Source organism: Phasianus colchicus, chromosome 1 (assembly GCF_987193195.1).
Source record: "Phasianus colchicus chromosome 1, bPhaCol1.hap1.1, whole genome shotgun sequence".
Taxonomy (NCBI): domain Eukaryota; kingdom Metazoa; phylum Chordata; class Aves; order Galliformes; family Phasianidae; genus Phasianus; species Phasianus colchicus.
Genome location: NC_143436.1, coordinates 27,867,259 through 27,885,419, shown reverse-complemented (window position 1 = coordinate 27,885,419; position 18,161 = coordinate 27,867,259). Strand labels below are relative to the sequence as shown.

The following is an 18,161-nucleotide window of genomic DNA, read 5'->3' as shown; positions in this document are numbered from 1 at the left end:
TGGCAAGTGCAGATACTATCTTCTGCTAAAATACCTGCATGACTAAGTAAATCTCCTCTGGATGTATGCGTACTGAGATTTTCTACTGTCTTACACTGGAACAAATGTGAGGAATTTACAAAGAAACAAACAAGGGAAATCTCAGACATTAAATAAAATCAGTTTTTAATTACTGTTTGAAAACATGCCTATAAAATCGAATCTCAAACAGGCAAGCGGAGATTTCAAATATGATGAGAAAAGCAACGTATTCCTATTAACTGCTCAGAAATACCAACATTAAATAAAGACACACAATTGTTAATTTCAGCATCAAGTTTGATACAGTAAAAAGCAAGTGAAAACAGAAAACGTTGCACAACTCTAAGGTGACAAGCCCACATCTAACTACAATGAAGCTGTGTGGTAAAAAAGATCTAGACCATTTGAAGAGTTTTCTTTCAAAAGAAAGGGAAGCTCATTTTTGCCTGCTGTCTCTGCCTCAATCCTGCCTGTTATTATAAGAACTGGTTTTCTTCAAGCTTTCTGAATTCATCAGAGCTTCCAGACTGTGCAGTGCACATGTGGATGTAGGCATCCAGTTAATAAGTTTTAAACAAAATAGGATTGAACCCCAGAGTAATTCAGTTTTGTCTAAGGCTAACATACAGTTTTCTGGGAAAGAAAAGGCTACAATACTGAAACCACAAACACAAAGATTCATTAAATGTGTTCGGCAAAGATAAATCACTCCCGAGAAGCAAATGGCACTTCTGGACATGTGGGTTATAGGCTGAGTCAACAGAAGATGGAGAAAAGGAAATTAAAGAAGATACTCATTGCGTTTATGAGTTCTCTGAATCATTCTGCTCGTAAGAAACCTGCTCCTTGTAGCACAGATACCTTCCAGCCACTATCACAAAAAAAACTGAAGTTAACATGATACAACCAACCACAGGTAAAACAGAAGGTTGGTGCAGATTAGATGTAAGATGACAAAGAACAAAGCAGAAAAACAAAGCTTGGCATTGATCCCTGCTGGAGTAAGAATTAATAAATCCTCTCTTGGCAAATGGATGAACTGTGAAAATCAGCGTGTATCTAGGGAAGCTGTTATTGCTCTTTTCAGGCAATAACACATCATGTTGAAAAATTATATCAGTAGCTTCTGTGCTAATTACAGAAGCTACCCAGTAGACCCCAACAATACTTAGTTAGTGCCCTAAGGTTTCATTTGTTTGGCTAATCAAAACTACATTTTAAAATATTACAGTTACACCCAAGTCATTCCTACAAGAGCTTGTAGTATGAGGGGAGGATTAAAGACAACCAAAGATGGAAATCAAAGTTCCACAGAATGTAATAAAGAATTGCAAAGCTGTATTGGTGTGGTTGATTACAAAGCCTTGATTTCCCATGCAGTGCAAGTGTTGAATGCACACGCTGAAGGGACATTCGTGGTGGTAAGTGAATTTAATTGCATGTGAAAGATGTGGAATTGAAATGTCTGAGTTGCTAAATCAAAATGTGTACAGCATAGCATTGGCAGTAATTGCTTCTTAAAATGGTCCTGCCAAAACGTTTCAGCTTCGACCTGGCAAAAACATCTTGAAAGCACTATTTATAGGCCAAAAGGAAAAACTCCAAATCTTTTTTAAGCCAGATGTAGGTGCTAACCAGGCACACTACAGCTCAAGGTTTCTGACCTAAGAAACAGAAGCAACTTCATGACTTCATTTCAGCTAACAATGAGGTATCCAAGCACTAAACTTGAGTGGAGGATGCATGAATTACATGACACAGGCAAATAAAAGGAGAAAAAAGAAAGGCCAATTAAAGCCCAAAAACAACCACAAAATAGACTGTCGAGAACACACTTATCTAATGGAGGTCATCCTTCCTGATGCTGTCTAAACCACAAACTTTAAATAACCAGAAAAGAGAAAGCAGCCAAGAGTAATTCACAGGCTGGAGATGACAATGTGTGCTCAGGGGCCCCATTATCTCTGTTACCCAGTTTCATTATGGATGGCTCTGCAGGCTTTCTTTTCTTCACAAATAGGAGGCTGAATTATCACTATTCAGGAGCTTGCATACAAGCAAAGGCCTGCTGCTGCTCAGTAGATGTACCCCCAGATACAGGACACACACACAAGCTGACCCTGGCTCACAGAAGTTTCACAACTGAACGTCAGCCAATGATATGCAACATATGTAATCACTGCAGTCTAAACATGCATCATGAAAACGTGTGTATGAACGCAGTATTTGTTCCATTTTTTTTTTGCCTCCTACAGTTTCTATTTGTCTTCTACAAATAGAAGTATTTGTACCTATGTGTCAAAAGAACGATGAGAATTGCTTATGCTGAGGAAGCTGTGAGTTGCAACTGCAATGCAGATATTGTAACAACCTTTCTCATATTCCAATCCCATTTAGAACTGTAAAATTTGTTGTAGCACATTTATATGGAATGATGTTTTCAAACTGAAGGTAGCTATTAAAGATCAAAAGCAACTGTCTTTGTTAGAAAGGGAGTTTAGTTTGCCAGCCATTCTCTAGAAAGCTTTCTAGTAAAATAAATTCCAATTTGGTTATTTATTAATGTAACAAAGGAGTGTGACTGTATTTGACTGTAACAGCATCTCTGATAGTTGCAGTTTACAGTGTGGAAATCTGAACTATTGCGAGAGCAGCTGCTAATTTGAAAATAATTACACACAACTTACTAGCTGCTTTGGTTACTGGCTGCCTTTTTGAAAGCTTTGTGCAGAGTTATAGGTCCTTTAGAACCAAGAATTGAACAGGGGCATAAAATATTATTTTGTTTACAGAAAGTTCTGGTAAATTTACATCTCTGTAAAATGCAAGCTAAGGAGATGCTTTGTTTTATACCTTAAGTGCAAATTTAACAGATTTTAAAAAGATTTCAGCTGCAGGGACCAAAGTTTGCTGGACACAGCAGATGAAATGGCATTATGCAGGATTTAAATCTTGTGGATGAAAACTGTTTTATAGAAAACCTTTTGAAAAGACTTTGTAGAATAGGGCAAGTGCAATGTAGTCGTTGTCAGTAAGGGAGATCTCAACAAATCACACTGATGATGGTGGTGATTTTAACTTGATAAGAAGGTCAGAGACTCTTATAGCACATTGCCTCCTTTGAGTCAGTATGCTCAATGCTTCTTAGCAGCTATGAGGCTGTAAGTGTATCTGTGCTGATATATTTACATCAACAACCAAAACAAGTTGGCCTTTTTTAAAAATAGCACATTAGAAATTCATGTCAAGTTCCAGATCTGTATTTAACTTAAAAACAAAAAATCAAAACCAAATTCAAGTTATGCAATTTCTTCACCATTTGTGAAAATCATAGTGCAGAAGGATGTATTAAAGGACACTGTTAAAGAGATCAAATCAGGAACATATAGGCACATGGCATTTCACAAGTAATTTCATCCCTGTAGTAAGTGAATTTCCCCAAATGAAACAATTTCTCTTCTGTTTTGCACTGTAGGTGATACTGAAAGAGCAGTTGGAGCTGCCTGTCAGTGAATGTAATCCGGAAAAAAAAAAGCAGATCTGAAGGGAGAAATACTACTAGCACTTCAAATAAACAGGGCAAATCTCACAGACGTGACTGAAGCTTCCAGTGTAAGATTTAAAGTCTGTGACAACCACCAGCCAGCTTTATGTTCCCTAATTTCTCTCAATATAGAAAACTTCTTGCTTATCGTGGCAAAGAAAATTTGTTATTTGCAAGAAACAGAGACTCACAATAATTACTATTGATCAGTAATAGGGCTCAAGAATGAGAGAATGTTGTACTGAGTGCTCAAATACAAACATTGGAAGAAAAGGTCTGAGACTGGAACTTTCCAAGTGACAGTTGGCAAAATCTTATTTGGTGAGCATGTGCAAATTTGTCTACATTTAAGTATATGACAGGGGATGGGCAGAAAGAAACAAGAGCATTTCTTTATTTTTGTACTGCTAGCTAGTTTTTATATAAACATCAGTAATACTATTAAGGAAAAATTAAAACAACTCTGCATGTGTTGGAATTGCAGGAGCACTGGTAATTTTGGTAACAGTACTGCCTGTTTACTATTAGATTTAGTAAATTTTGGCATTTAAAATGAAGGATAAGATGAAAAAAAAAAAAAAAAAAACATTCCTTTTCTCAGTTACTTCAGTGTCCCTTTTCAACAGAACACTATCTGCATTTTCAGCTTTATTGCAGAAACTCTCAATAAGCCCTAAAAAACATTCATCCGAAGAAAGCTGATAAAGCAAATGAAATGCCCTTGACACAAGGGATTCTCAAACTGCAAAACTTTCAGATTTTAAACAAAATGTAGATCTAGCTTGCATGATTGCTCTGTGACTCTTCCTTGCTCTCCCTTCTAACGAGATGTAATATAAATTGATTTGAACAGCGGGGAATTAAAGATTTACAAGCTTGTTTAACAGAAAACTTGGATCTGTTGATTTTGGGAGGAATTTAACTGAATTTTGAGAGATTATTGTCCAAGCGCTTCTTGAACTCCATCAGTCTTGGTGCCATGCCCATTGTCCTGGGCAACCTGTTCCATGCCCACCATCCTTTGGTGAAGAACTGTCCCTAACCCCCAGCTGCCCTCCCCTGACACAGCTCCATGCCGTTCCCTCGGGCCCTGTCGCTGTCACACAGAGCAGAGCTCAGCGCTGCCCTCTGCTCCCTGTGAGGAGCTGCAGTTACCATCAGGCCTCCCCTCAGCTCTAGGCTGAGCAAACCCAAGGACTTCAGCCACTCCTTCTTTGTATTGCCCTCAAGACCCTCCACCATCATTGTTGTCCTCAGTGCACACACTCTAATTAGTTTTATATCCTTCTTGCATTGTGGAGCCCAAAACCGCACACAGTACTGCAGGTGAGGCATCTTCAGCATCACTTGGTCCTTGGGGCTACCAGGGAACTCACTGTTGACTCATATTTCAATTGCTGTCAAACAGATTCCCCAGACCCCCTCTTGCAGGGCTGCTAGCCAGCCCTTCATTCCCAAAATTGTACATATCATAGAATCGTTAAGGATGGAAAAGACCACTAAGATCATTTAGCCCATCTGTCAGCCCATCACCACCATGCCCACTAAACCACGTCCCTCAGTAACACATCTACCCTTTCCTTGAAAACTGCCAGGGGTGGTGATTTTACCACTTTCCTGGACAGCCTGTTCCAAAGCCTAACCAGGAAGAATTTTTTCCTAATATCCAACCCAAATATATGCATATATCTAGGATTGCTCTGTCACAGATGTAGATTCTGGCTCTTGTTAAAATTCATATAGAAATTGTAAATTGAGGGAAGTTCAATTAAATTCTGGCTTTTCTTCCCTTTCCATAGTCCTCTTCCATTTTTCCTTTGGTTGCTAATGAATCAAAAAAGAAGGGAGACACTATGGGAAGGAGAAGGAAAACAATATAAAAATTCCTTGCACTTGCCTAACCAAGTACAGAGTCATGTATTAGTATCTTTGTTTTCTGCAGTGACTCGAAAGATAGATAGAAAGGAAGATAATTCCTTTGGTAGAAAAGATCAAAGCTTCTAAAAAGTACTGAAATAGGATTTGGAAAGCAGAGCATATTCCCCACAGAGTACTATGGTTTTGTGAAAGGTCAAAATTCAGGGTGTCTTTACTTGACAATATTGCTTAAATATATTTTGTGTAACTAATATATCCAGGCAATATTACTTTCAGTAATTAAAAATGTGTATTTCTGGATTCTTGGAAATCAGAACAGCTAACAGTGGCAGGTGGATATTTAGGCTGTTTGTACTCCATAGAGACTGATGAAGATTGGAAAAAATTATACCACTCCTCATAGGAGAAAAACATGGAAGGGTGTGAAACATATTTTTCTCTTCCTAAAATCAACAAATCTTTCCTAAGTCCAAGCCTAGTGACAGCTACACAGACACATGAAGAGAACAGATTCCATAGCTTTCTCTACATTTTTGCTCTCCAGATTCTTATTTTAAGCGTTGAAAGGAGGAATATGCTTCTAGTCAAAATCACATCATTGAAAAATTCATGTTAATCACATGGATAGCATTTTGTAAGATCATTTGTATAAAAAAAAGACAAATATTCTAGTTACAGTTCCATTTTAAAAGCTTGTGAAAAAGAAAGGAAAAAAGAGAGAAAGGGAGAAAGAGAGAGAAAAAGAAAGAGAGTAAGAAAGAGAGAAAAGCAGAGAGCATACTTGCACATGAAAAGAACAAAAGATCTTTTAATAAGCCAGATGAATAATAGTATGTTCAGCAGCTTTCAAAGACAATTCTGATGAGATTTAACTGGACAGCTAAAGGATACCTAATGGACTTAAATGATAAAAAAAAAATGCAAAGCAGTGCATTTGTGATGGTTAAAAAAGGGGGAAAAATAATTCCTACATTAAGCATAACAAAGCTTATATAAAACTTGTAAGCACTGCAGCATCCTGGGCTGCTCACTGTACCTGCTGAATAAGCAAAAACTGTTAAAAAAGACAACACTGAAAGACAGAATGCAAATTCTGTGGTTTGATAAACATAAGAGACATCTGGAAGTATTAAATTCTGTTACAGAAATTAATACTGCAGCTTCATGTGGATTCTTAATTGTGTCCTTTGCAAGGTGATATCACAGTACTAGAAGAGACCAAAAAAGACCAAAAGGTTCTGAGTGAAGGATTACTAGCCAAGAACATTCCAGTCAGGACTGACTAGCTCAGACAGCATTGTTTTAGACCACTTACGGGTACGTACAGGGAAAATAATGGTCACTGCAATACCATCGTGCTGACTTGTCAATTCTTTAGCCTTTTCTAGTTTCAAAAGAGTTTAATAATTTGGATGAGTAGGAAGAAATATAAACTCTGATCTTAACTCACAGGAAGCTGTGGTCAGATCTCAGCAATGGTAATGCCACTGGCTGAAATCCAAAGCTGAAAAAGGGTGTCTATAGATAACTGGTATCTGTCTATGAAAATCTGTTCAGACATCAGTCAACAGGCCATTTGTTTATATTCTGTAGTATACCTTATGGACTTTCAAATATATATAGCATTTCAACTCTCTAGCTGTTTTAAATAAGAATTCTTTTTTAGATTATGCATAAAGCAGCATAGAATAATATGCATGTAGAATTTCAGGAAATAATGGTTCAACCTGACTAAATTTCTTAGTGAAGAAAGAACTCTACAGAAAGCCCTGAGATTATTTTGCTTTATCTGCTAATGTCTCACACTGAATAGATTCTGGCTTTGAGTGTACCAAACAGCAAAACATGCTAACAGTAGTAGACTTAGGACTGTTAAGAAGACTGTAACTTAAAGCAAAACAGATGCAGTTCTAGTTTGATAAGCACAACAAAGTAAGATGTGCAGCTATACAATGCTTATCACGTGACAGCTCAGTCTGTTTACAACTGGCTGCCCTAGCAGAGAGCTCTGGCCCCTTGAGTAAATCCTCATTCAGATAAACAGCTGCATTAGGGTTTACCACCACACACTAATGAATGGGTTTCTTTAATGAACTAGGTATTTTCTACAGAGATGAAAAAGAGCCAACGCATGCATGCTTACATGTCAGAACACATGAGCGTAACATCCAGCACTTAAGTTATGCAGAGATACAAATGCTATATGTTAAACTTGGAATCAGATTCTATTATAGAACACTACATAAGAGAGCAGAAAAGCAGGTAACATTTTATATAGAAAGATGTGAAAGGGCTTTCACATTCCATCAACTTCTACATGTGTTAAAGTATTTCTCAAAAAGCTTAGTATGTTCATAAACATCAAAAGGAAAATTTTATATACTAAATATATGATTGTCTGTCCTTTCAGGAAATGTTAAGATAGAAATTCAGAGAATAAACACAGTTTTCCTTTGACGCAGTACAAAGCTTTCCAAGAATACCAGCTTGCTCATCTGCCAACTGTCACACTTGGATGCTGGAAAGGAGTGTACTGGTTAAATCTAGAAAAATGCATGTTGATTAGGCTCCTAAAGTAACACGTTCACTGCCTTTCCTTATTCTGCCAGCTAGAATAGAATGAATTACCTATTTAATAGCCTCCTTGAATCATATATGCCTTTTTCTACTGATCTACTTCATCTCCTTAAACTCTTGAATTTCATCATTAAAAAATTTCACGAGTCCCGGAAAGAGCACTCTGTGGCTTCACCCTGTCAGGCTCCAGTGACATAAAAAGTACTGCTCTACAAAAACATGCATTATTATTGTCATCAAAATTCTGGTATGGCATGTGTGCTGGTGCTAGTTATTTTCAGAAGCAAAACCTCTAAAGAGAAAAGGCTTGATACAATGCAAAATGAAGGTCAGTTAGAGTTTAAATACATCAAAATAGGAAAGCAACTTAAAATCTGGCATCTTATAAAAGAAATACTACGGTTAAGCAGCATGTAGTATTTCTTATTAAATAATTCAAGAGTCTGGTTCAGAGTCCTAACCTAAGTGCTAATTAGGCAGAGCAACACACTCAATTACAACAAAAAAAAAGACCTAATTAGTGACCATTTTCAGTTGCAAAAGATGAAGTTCTTTAATTTATCTCTGAAAAAAAGACACTAGAGAGATACAAAATGAAAAGGGAACTTTAAAAGAAAAAATCATTTCAAAGGCTAGGCTCCAGCAGGCATTTCATTGCCTAGAGCACACTGCCCTGCTTAGCCCTTGGAACTTGTCATTAGAGGAATAAGATGATTATTTTCCTCTAGGAGAAATTTTTTCTATGCCAGCAAACACAAACTAGAATTGTACGTTTTCTTAACTGAGGTAAGCATATATTTGGACGAAGAAATCAGCACACCAAAGTTCATAGATTTTTTATCAATAAGAAAGGGTCAAACTGAGCCTGTGCAATTCTTTGAGTTGCAGCAGCTCACCACACAGTGCTTGGCTACAACATGCTTTTAGCAGTTGATGTTACTTCACAACTGGAAAATCAGAGCTATTATAGAATAAAGAAAATTTGATAACACAGAGCTAAAAATCACTAAATCATATGTAGATAATCAGTAGATGAAGAAAGGTTTCTTAATGGGAATTATAGCGCGCTCTGTAAAACTGCATTCAAAATTATCAGCCATATTATCTATAATATTCATTTGATTCAAATGAGACATCCAAGAGTAACACAATCAAAAAACCTAGCTAATAAGCATTAAGATTTCAAGTGAAGACTTTCATTTAACATATGTATATAATCTGCCTTTAAATTAAATAACACCTAACTCCCATTTTATTGTTCTAAATATTGTGGTGATTTCAGTAGAACAGTTTCATAATAATGATGAAACTGTTTTATGAACTTGTGCTCTGTGCATATTTTAAGTGCATAGTAGTACTGATGAGGGATGCAGAAGGACAGATGTTTAACTGGCAGTAAGAGCAGAACAGTGAATTCTCAGCTGTCAAGTTTCAGGCTGAAGTTCAAGAAAAGTGCATACCCACAGCTAAAGCTGAGTCTCATTACTACAGACTCTTAAGACTCCTCTGATTAGTGAAACAATGAAGCTTACCAATTCTTGTCTCAGAACCACAATTTATTTTCAATTTATGTACACAGGAATGAAAAGACATATTTATAAAGGAAAAAGTAGTTCCTATTAAGAATCTGCAAGTCCTGAAGATTATTTGTATCTGAGAGAGCCAAGGCATTGCATGCAAACTCAGAGCTGAAACAAAGATGTGAGCTCCTCCCTACAATAGTCCTCACTAACACCACAGCACCACAACAGTTGTGCCAAAGTAGGCTGCTCCTAAGTATGCTTTTCCTTTGAAGAGACACTGGCTAAAGATTTCATTTCTGGGAATGACCTATAGATTTTACCTACCTTACCACTACCTGTTTTCTCCCTGTATTTGCTTGGTCACATTCATAGTGGCACATTCTCTCAACCTTAGCACCTGTTTACGCACTAACATAGGTTATCATACAATCTAATGAAAATAAATCTCCACATCCTTTCTACTGTCCATTTCCAGTATCTCTGTTTCCATCAGTTGAGGCATCAACTGTGTGAAATCAGAAGCTGCATCATGTGAGTCCTTATTTAGAAGTTATCTGCTCCATGTTCTGCTGGTTGCCTCTTTATCTGTGTAGAGCTCAGCAGTCTTGCATCCAGTCATCTTCACTTCCAGAAAGCAGACAACTATCTCTGTATGCTCTTTTGACATTGACTTAATAACTATATAATACACAACCTGGGATGCAGTTTTCTTTTATTTGCATCCAAAAAAAAGTCTCTGGAAAATTAAATAATTTTCAGAATTCCATATTTATTTGGAAAGCAAATGAGTACTCATTAATTCCTCACTAGTTCTTACTCTTGCTCCTTAATGAAAATTTGTTCTTTTCAACTTACCAGGCATGATAATATTGGAAAAACCTAGTTTCCTTGTTATGGACACTCCATGGGTAAACATAGATGTATACTCTCTCCTAATTTGTTCTATGTCTCCATGAAGCAACTGAAGAGAAACTGCCAGACCTGAAAATCAAGAGAAAAACAAGGGAAACTAAGACATTCAAACAGGCTGTGATTATCATTATCAAATTATCAGTGATGTGTAAGTAAACTACAATGACACATCAGATCAAAATCGTCTCAATAGAGATGGATGGTGACTTGCATTGGAGAAAAATATTAAAGAAACATCAATTTAGAGAAACATCAATCAATAATATTTGCTAACATTTCTTTTTTTCATTTACTTCAACTCAGTGCTGCCTTCAATGTTATGCAGGAAATAGTACAACCACAATGCTCCCAATCCCTTTGAAAAACATGACCATTTCACTACAGTGCATCACTTCACCTTATACAAGGTTATATAATATCAGAATATCCAATATCAGAAGAATTAAGTTCCTAATAAACAAATCTATCATAATTGCTATTTGTCACATAGACTCAGTAATTTCATAATGACTGAGATTGAAACTTTTCATCAATAATAATCAAATTTAATCAATCATGTTCTCCTGTTTGCTAGAAGACACACAAAATTTAAGGCTGGTCGTATAATCATTTCCCAGTGTTTATTCCTCAAGAATCTAGGAAGAATAATTTCACCTATCATATTTGCAGCATGCAAAATCACTGCAGACAGAGCTAAAATTAGCAAAAACAACAGGAATGCCTTATGGTTATTTCAAAAGTAATCACCAAGACAAGTGTCAGAATACAGCTTGTAGAGATTAATCTTCCCTGACCTTCAACATTACTACAGCATATCACGTGTCAACAGACAGATCAAGGGGAAGATAAAACTCTTCACATACACTCAACAACTGAAGATAAAGGAAAATCTCAGTCAAGTCATAATTAAACTCAGATTAATCTTAAGTAAATAGCATACACACACAAACTGAACAACAAGGTCATCAGTCCTTTGGGCTTTGGCAGAAAATTTCCCTACAAGCATGTTATATTTAAATGAATGAATTTTACTGATGGTTCTAAATTGCAGCCTGAAAAATCAGCCTTGAGTATTGCTAGTCCAGTCTCATGCATGTAAGAGACCAGAGATCTGATTAGCTTGACACCTTTTATCTTTTTCCTCTTATTTTCACTTATGATATATAATTTTGGCACCTATGGAGAATGTGATGTTCTGACCAGACTTCCATTGTCTTCACATGAAAAACAACACACCTACACATCTCCAATTAAGTGTGTAAATAGATCTTAGAAGGAAAAGCATTCAGTGAAGCCTATTTTATTTTAAGGTCTAAATTTAATACTATCAACATTAATTATCCCAGTAATGGTAATTTGTTCTGTAGTAACCACTTAAATTTAGGAAATAGTAATAATTATTATCAGTGTAAGCCGGAAAATAAACCATACAGTGGTCAGATTATAGTACAAGAGCCTTCTTGTTCTTTCCCCATTGGTAAGAGGTTGCAGAGGCAAAATCCAGACACTCTTAGAGTAGGTGGAAAGTTTTTCATTGCTGGAAGGAAAAAGCTAGGTTGGATCTGTTGAACAGTTAGAAATACTGATACTTAGCCCACTGTCAATCTTGTTCCTTCTATATTTTGAGATGCTGTTATACATAGGTACGTATATTCATAACCCCTTGTGTGTATTCATACCCCCATATACCTCCACTTCACTGTTTCCTTGGAAACCTAAAGAAAAACATTTGTCACTGCCCAGACCAAATCAACAACAACAACATTAATCAGATACTGTACACTGGTGTTGTATAAGGTGACTGTGTTTTCTAAACACCAAGTTCAAGACCTCAAAACCAATTATTACTACAGTTTTGTATATTTTTGTCTACAGATTTCACAGATTTCCATGAATAATTTTGTTTAGGTAAAACCCAAGATAAATATCAAAAGCTCATCAGTGGCAGAACAGTTTTAACTTGAGAAATATACTGTCTGTCAAGAGTTTGGTGGTTAAGTCACCATCCCTGAATGTGTTTAAAAACTGTGTGGATATGGTGCTCAGAGACATGATTTAGCAGAGGGTTGTTAGGGTAGTATGGTTAGGTTGTGGCTGGACTTGATGATCTTTAAGGTATTTTCCAAATTATTTTTTGTTCATTCATTAAATAGGGGTGGTTTTGGTTTTTCTTTATTTATCTATACGCATGTTTGTTTTTAATTTTGGTCTTTTCCAACCTGAGCAATTCTATGATTCTATGAATATGAAACACTTGTTCATGCATGGGAAGAATAGTATTAGAGCTCTGCTTTTCACAGTATTCATTATTCATAAACGAAAGGTCATCTGCTTATGTCTGAAGAACCTCTGAAGATCAAGGTTTCAAGTTAACAGCTGTATTACTGAGGACCCAGCTTCCAAATGAAAAGGGAATTGGCACTAGCAGAAGAACCGATAAGTCTTGTAAAGAAGCTGAAGTCAGGAGCATAAACACCATAATCAATGAAATATGGATATTTAGCCCTGCTGAAAAAGACCTTGGGGTACCAGTGGATGGGAAGCTGGACATGTACCAGCAATGCGCTCTCATAAAACAGAAAGCAAACTATATTCTGGGCTGTATCAAAAGAAGTGTGGCCAGTAGGGCTGGGGAGGTGATCCTGCCCCCCTGCTCTGTGCTGGTGAGACGTCTCTGGGAATATTGTGTCCAGATGTGGTGTCCTCAGTACAGGAGAGATAAAAATAAAGAACGTGCTGTATATGAAAAGCCAGGAACTCATTACTCCTAACAGAATTCATAGCAGTCTAACTAAGGAGTCCAGTTACAATGATACTAAAATACTTAAAATTAAGTACTGTTACAGTAACATATTTAAATACAAACCTTCTAGCATTTACTCCATGGGCAGTACTTTCAAGTCTCAGGTATCATTGTACATCTTTACTCTCCCACATTCCATTTCATTTCATTACAGAGAACCAATTCTATGCATAGTAACTACATGTTACAGTTATCTATTACATAGGTTGCTCTGAAACTAATGCCTCCTATTTATTTCAATGGAAACTATAACAGATACAAAGAGCACAACAACATTATTTGATAAAGAATATTCTCAGCTACAAAACACTCTTCTTCAATGTAGCCACCACTATTTCCCATGCACTTTTGCCAGCAACGAACAAGAGCCTACATGCCACGCTAACAAACATTTGCACCAGCAGACTTGACCACTGTCACCACTAGCTGCAAAGCACCACCCACTGTGTCACTGTGCTCACATCCACTCTTTGGTTTCCATAAACATTTAGCAAGTTTCAATGAATGTGAATGGATACAATTTTCTTCCATGCGGAGGCATTCAGTTAAATGCCTTTGCTTTACAGGCACACTCCCATGTCAGCCACCATTCTGACATTGCCCTTCTGCTGCCATCTGTCACACAGCATCACACAGCTGAACAAAGCTAAGCAAGAGCTAAAATAAAGTAGCTGTAATTTATTGTTTTGTCATTAGATAAATGCTGTTGAGAGTCAAAACAAAGCTACAGGCAGGCCAAGACAAGCCAGAGAGGTCCTGAGTACTGTCAGCTCAACACAAAAACTGTGGTCAGGTATGTGTAATAGCAACTCCATACTCATGGCTTTGTAAAGACGCCACTTCCCAACAGCAGCTGCACACCCATCGTAAGTGAGAAAACATATGTCTGAAATAAAAATCCTGAAAAAGGGGTACTTTGCAAAGATAAAATAATTCACATTTTATGAGGATCACTTAAAATTTGACGACTTACCATGCTTATTATAAATCAGGCTACCTGATTATCAATTAGAGCTAAGATAATTTACATTATACAGACACAACACAGAGCCATTCAGATTTTATTAGGATGCACATTCAATTGAAGTGAAGAAGCGATCTCTCAGACACAATGAAAAACAAAGAGAAATGAGGAGGAGCCAATTAGTTCGAAGACCACCTTTCTCACCAAGACGTAACCAGAATTTTGTGCAACACTGTAATGGCCAGAAAGTCACTGAATTCAATTTGCAAGTAATTATAGCTATCTCTATGGAGAAGAACGGAAAGTGGAAGATAAGATTACTGCTCTGAGAAAGGAAGGTTTAATCAACAGTCAGCAATGAGACAGGGTCAAACAGGAATAGGCTTCCAATTTGGTCAGCATCTAATTTGGGGAGATGGAGAAGATACTCAAACAAAAGAAATGCAATGAAGGCATTAGAGATACTTTTTTTGTATGAGGCGATAGAAAGATAAATCATTAACTTTTCTCCTATGAAAAAATGAACTTCTATCATATAACAAAATTAATACAATTTATTTTTAATTAATTGCACTCTGATGATGTATGTTAACACTAATTTAACGGAGGAAATTAGGTGAGAAAGAACAATAAAATTATCAGCCAAATCTAAAGAGTTCAGTTTCAAAAAATATATAAATAAATACTATTAGACTACTCATGCAGGACCAGTTGTGCATGGACAAAGAAAAACAGAGAACTGTAAGATGCCACCATATAAAGCAGCTGATGGTGGCTGATAGGTTAATCGCAGCATTTAGCAGCCCTAGAATCTCTTCAAAACTACAAATTTCCCATTTCTAGAAAATTTGGAGCTAAAACATAAAATGAAAATGATGATCCAGTGTCTAAATGACTGGTATATTTTCTTTAATTAGATGTATAGTCTAGTTTTTCCCCCTAGACAAAACTTCAATCACCTTCGATTATATTTTAATGGTAATTAAAATCTATTGTGTTAGATATCATTTTTTATTTACTTCTGTTTTTAAAATATTACTACAAAGCTTCGTGTGCTGTTGCTAACAGACTTGTTCTTACATCTTTTGCAAGCACAAGAGATTTCTCACAATTAACTTCCACCATAGATGATTTTTATCATTCAGATGATAGACAATACAGAAATTGAAAACCTGCTGAATAAGCATTCTGTATTTCTGTTAGATATGTGATTTTAACTTAAGACAAATTCTATACTGCATTATTGATTTCTGCATTTAGTAATGACAAAAGGCAACTGTTTATTATGCTTACATACTCATTTGCATTTGAGCCTCTGGGGGAGGGGAAAGCATTTATATTCAGCTTCTATCTACTCGCAGCAAAGCATCCTAGATTACATTAAGGAGAAAATGCCTAGCAGCTGCTCAGGAAGCCAACAGAAAAAGAAAAGAAAAATACCAACAAAACAATAAAGCCAAAAGTCAGACAGAAAAGTATTCAGCAGTGTTTGTATTTTAAGAAAGATAATGAAATAAAGCATCTGTTCAAATTAAGCTGCGTATGGGTGTTAAAAGTATTCAGAACACATACAGGTGTTCACATATTTGTTAGTATTTAAACTATCCAAATTACAACTGCAAAGATCAAACCAGTATATTTCCATATTATAATTGGAAAACAAAATTAATTATTAATTCAATGTAATTTAGGTAAAATAATTGCCTAAATCTCTGTGAAATTTGTGAAATTTGTTCACAGTAAAAATCTCTGTAGTAAATCCCACAAATTACAGTCTGGGAGCAGACAGAAAAAGAGAGGTAAATTCGATCTCCACAGGCCTTGTTACAGTTACTCTGAATGAACAAAATAAATGGCTAATTAATTTAGGTACTTGCATTCCAATTACATCTTGTTTCAAATAAAGAAACAGGCAACATTTAACTGAAACCTACAGAAAGTGTTAAAAACAAATCCTCACAACCAAAAAGCCCAGGTAATGTTAGTAATGAATTTGTAACTAAAACCACTGGAGGAGATAAAATCTTGTGTGTATGTTTCATTAATTTTATCAGTTGAAGCAGTCTTAAGACTTGTTATTCTTTCAGTAGGTAAACATAAGGAATTCAAAGATGGCATTTCTTAGTAACAAGCAGAAACAGCTTTTTGGAGCAGCTTTTGGAAAAGTTTTTGTCCAACAATACAATTTGAATTTAATTTGTCTAAAGTGCTCATCTTCAGCAAAGTCTACGAGTCATAGTCATGCTGTGTGAATCACAGAATCACAGAATTGAAGGAGTTGGAAGGGACCTCAAGAGACTGTCAAGTTCAATTCCCCTGCTAAAGCAAATTCCCTACAGTAGGTTGCACAAGTAGGCATCCAGATGGGTCCTGAATATCTCCACAGAAGGAGACTTGACAACCTCTCTGGGAAACCTGTTCCAGCACTCCGTCATCCCTCCTATAAGGTTCTTCCACATGTTTCTATGGAACTTCCAGTGTTCAAGTTTTAGGCCACTGCTCCTTGTCTTATTGCTGTACATCACTGAGAAGAGCCTGGCCTCATCCATTTGCCTCCAACCTTCCCTTAGATACTTAGGAAGGACGCTTATGGATCACTACACCAAAAAACATCCTGAATCTGACTTATGTTTTCCTTTCGGTAAATCTAGAACCTTCACAGACCAGAAGAAAAGCTCATGCTGCCATACAGACATACAAATTTATATCTGATTTATTTATGAGTCTGACACTTTTAAGGATTGATATCTTTTCCCAAAACTACTGCAGTTAACACTATATGCTACACTAGGTAACAGATATGGGTTACACTTGAATTTGGAAGAAGGGGTTAAATATTCAATTGCTGAGCAGTGTCAGGCATTCTGTTAAAATGTGCTTGAAAAAGGAAATTTTTGTCTAAAAACTTTCATTAAAACTGGCTTTTCATTACTTCATAGCTGTTATTCAAGCCTAAATGAGCTTGAGGAACAACTTGAGTAAATTCTCTATTTAATCTTACTGCATTTAATCTTTCAGCTTTGGCATTTGTTTAGAACAAAATGGAATGCCTTAATTCATTATGTACTTACGATGAAGCACATACAACTGCAGTTCTTATTTTAAATGTATTTCAAATATCAGCCTTCAGTGACAACTAATTCTTAAACACATCACAACAGAATACTCAGTCTCCTTGTCACAAAATGTAACAAAAGATTAAAACTGGCAAATTAATAGATTGTCATAGAAGTAAAGTAATTAAATAAATATATTTTGCTCTGAAATGTTAGCTATGTATAGCTACAGAAAACATTTCAGAGAACTGATGACACACCCGGGCACCCTGCAGAGAAGAGACAAACACTGTTCTCAGCTGAGCACAAATCATAGAATCACAGAATCATTTGAGTTGGAAGAGACCCTTAAAGGTCATTTAGTTCAACTCTCCTGCAGTGAACTGGGACACCTACAGCTAAATCAGGTTGCTCAGAGCCTGACCTTGAACATCTCCGGGGACAGAGCACCTACCACCAATCTGGGCAACCTGTTTCAGAGCTTCACTACTTTTTTTGTAAAAACCTTTTTCTCCACATACAGTCTAAATCTCTCCTCTTTTAATTTGGAACCATTTCCCGTCGTCCTTTCAAGATAGGCCCTACTAGGTATAGTCCGTCCCCTTCTTATATCCTCTATTTAGATACCGACAGGCCTTTTGATACTAAAGATGTAGGTTGAAGCTGAATGTGATGAACCATAAGTTCAGGAGTTACCTGGTTGTCTACTTTCTTCTGTTTCTTCTCTTTTAAGCACATCACCACTCCTGCCCTCATTGTTCCTCATGTCCCTCCCTTCCTCTCTCCACCATGAGCCCAGTCTTCCTCCCTATGACTAACAGCAGTAGCTGCTTCCATAAGGACATTAACACATTGTTTCTCACCCATCACTCACACCAACTCA

General features: G+C 36.5%; 1 protein-coding gene across 3 annotated transcripts in view; it reads right to left on the bottom strand.

Moving 5' to 3' along the window:
• The window catches only part of DOCK4 (dedicator of cytokinesis 4), a 238,527-nt gene that overhangs the window by 95,134 nt on the left and 125,232 nt on the right, over window positions 1–18,161 (bottom strand). For all 3 annotated transcript variants that reach the window (XM_090137617.1, XM_090137623.1, XM_090137630.1), the window contains exon 13: window positions 10,399–10,524. In XM_090137617.1, the coding sequence (XP_089993743.1) occupies window positions 10,399–10,524 (126 nt within the window). The remainder of the gene's footprint in view (window positions 1–10,398; window positions 10,525–18,161) is intronic.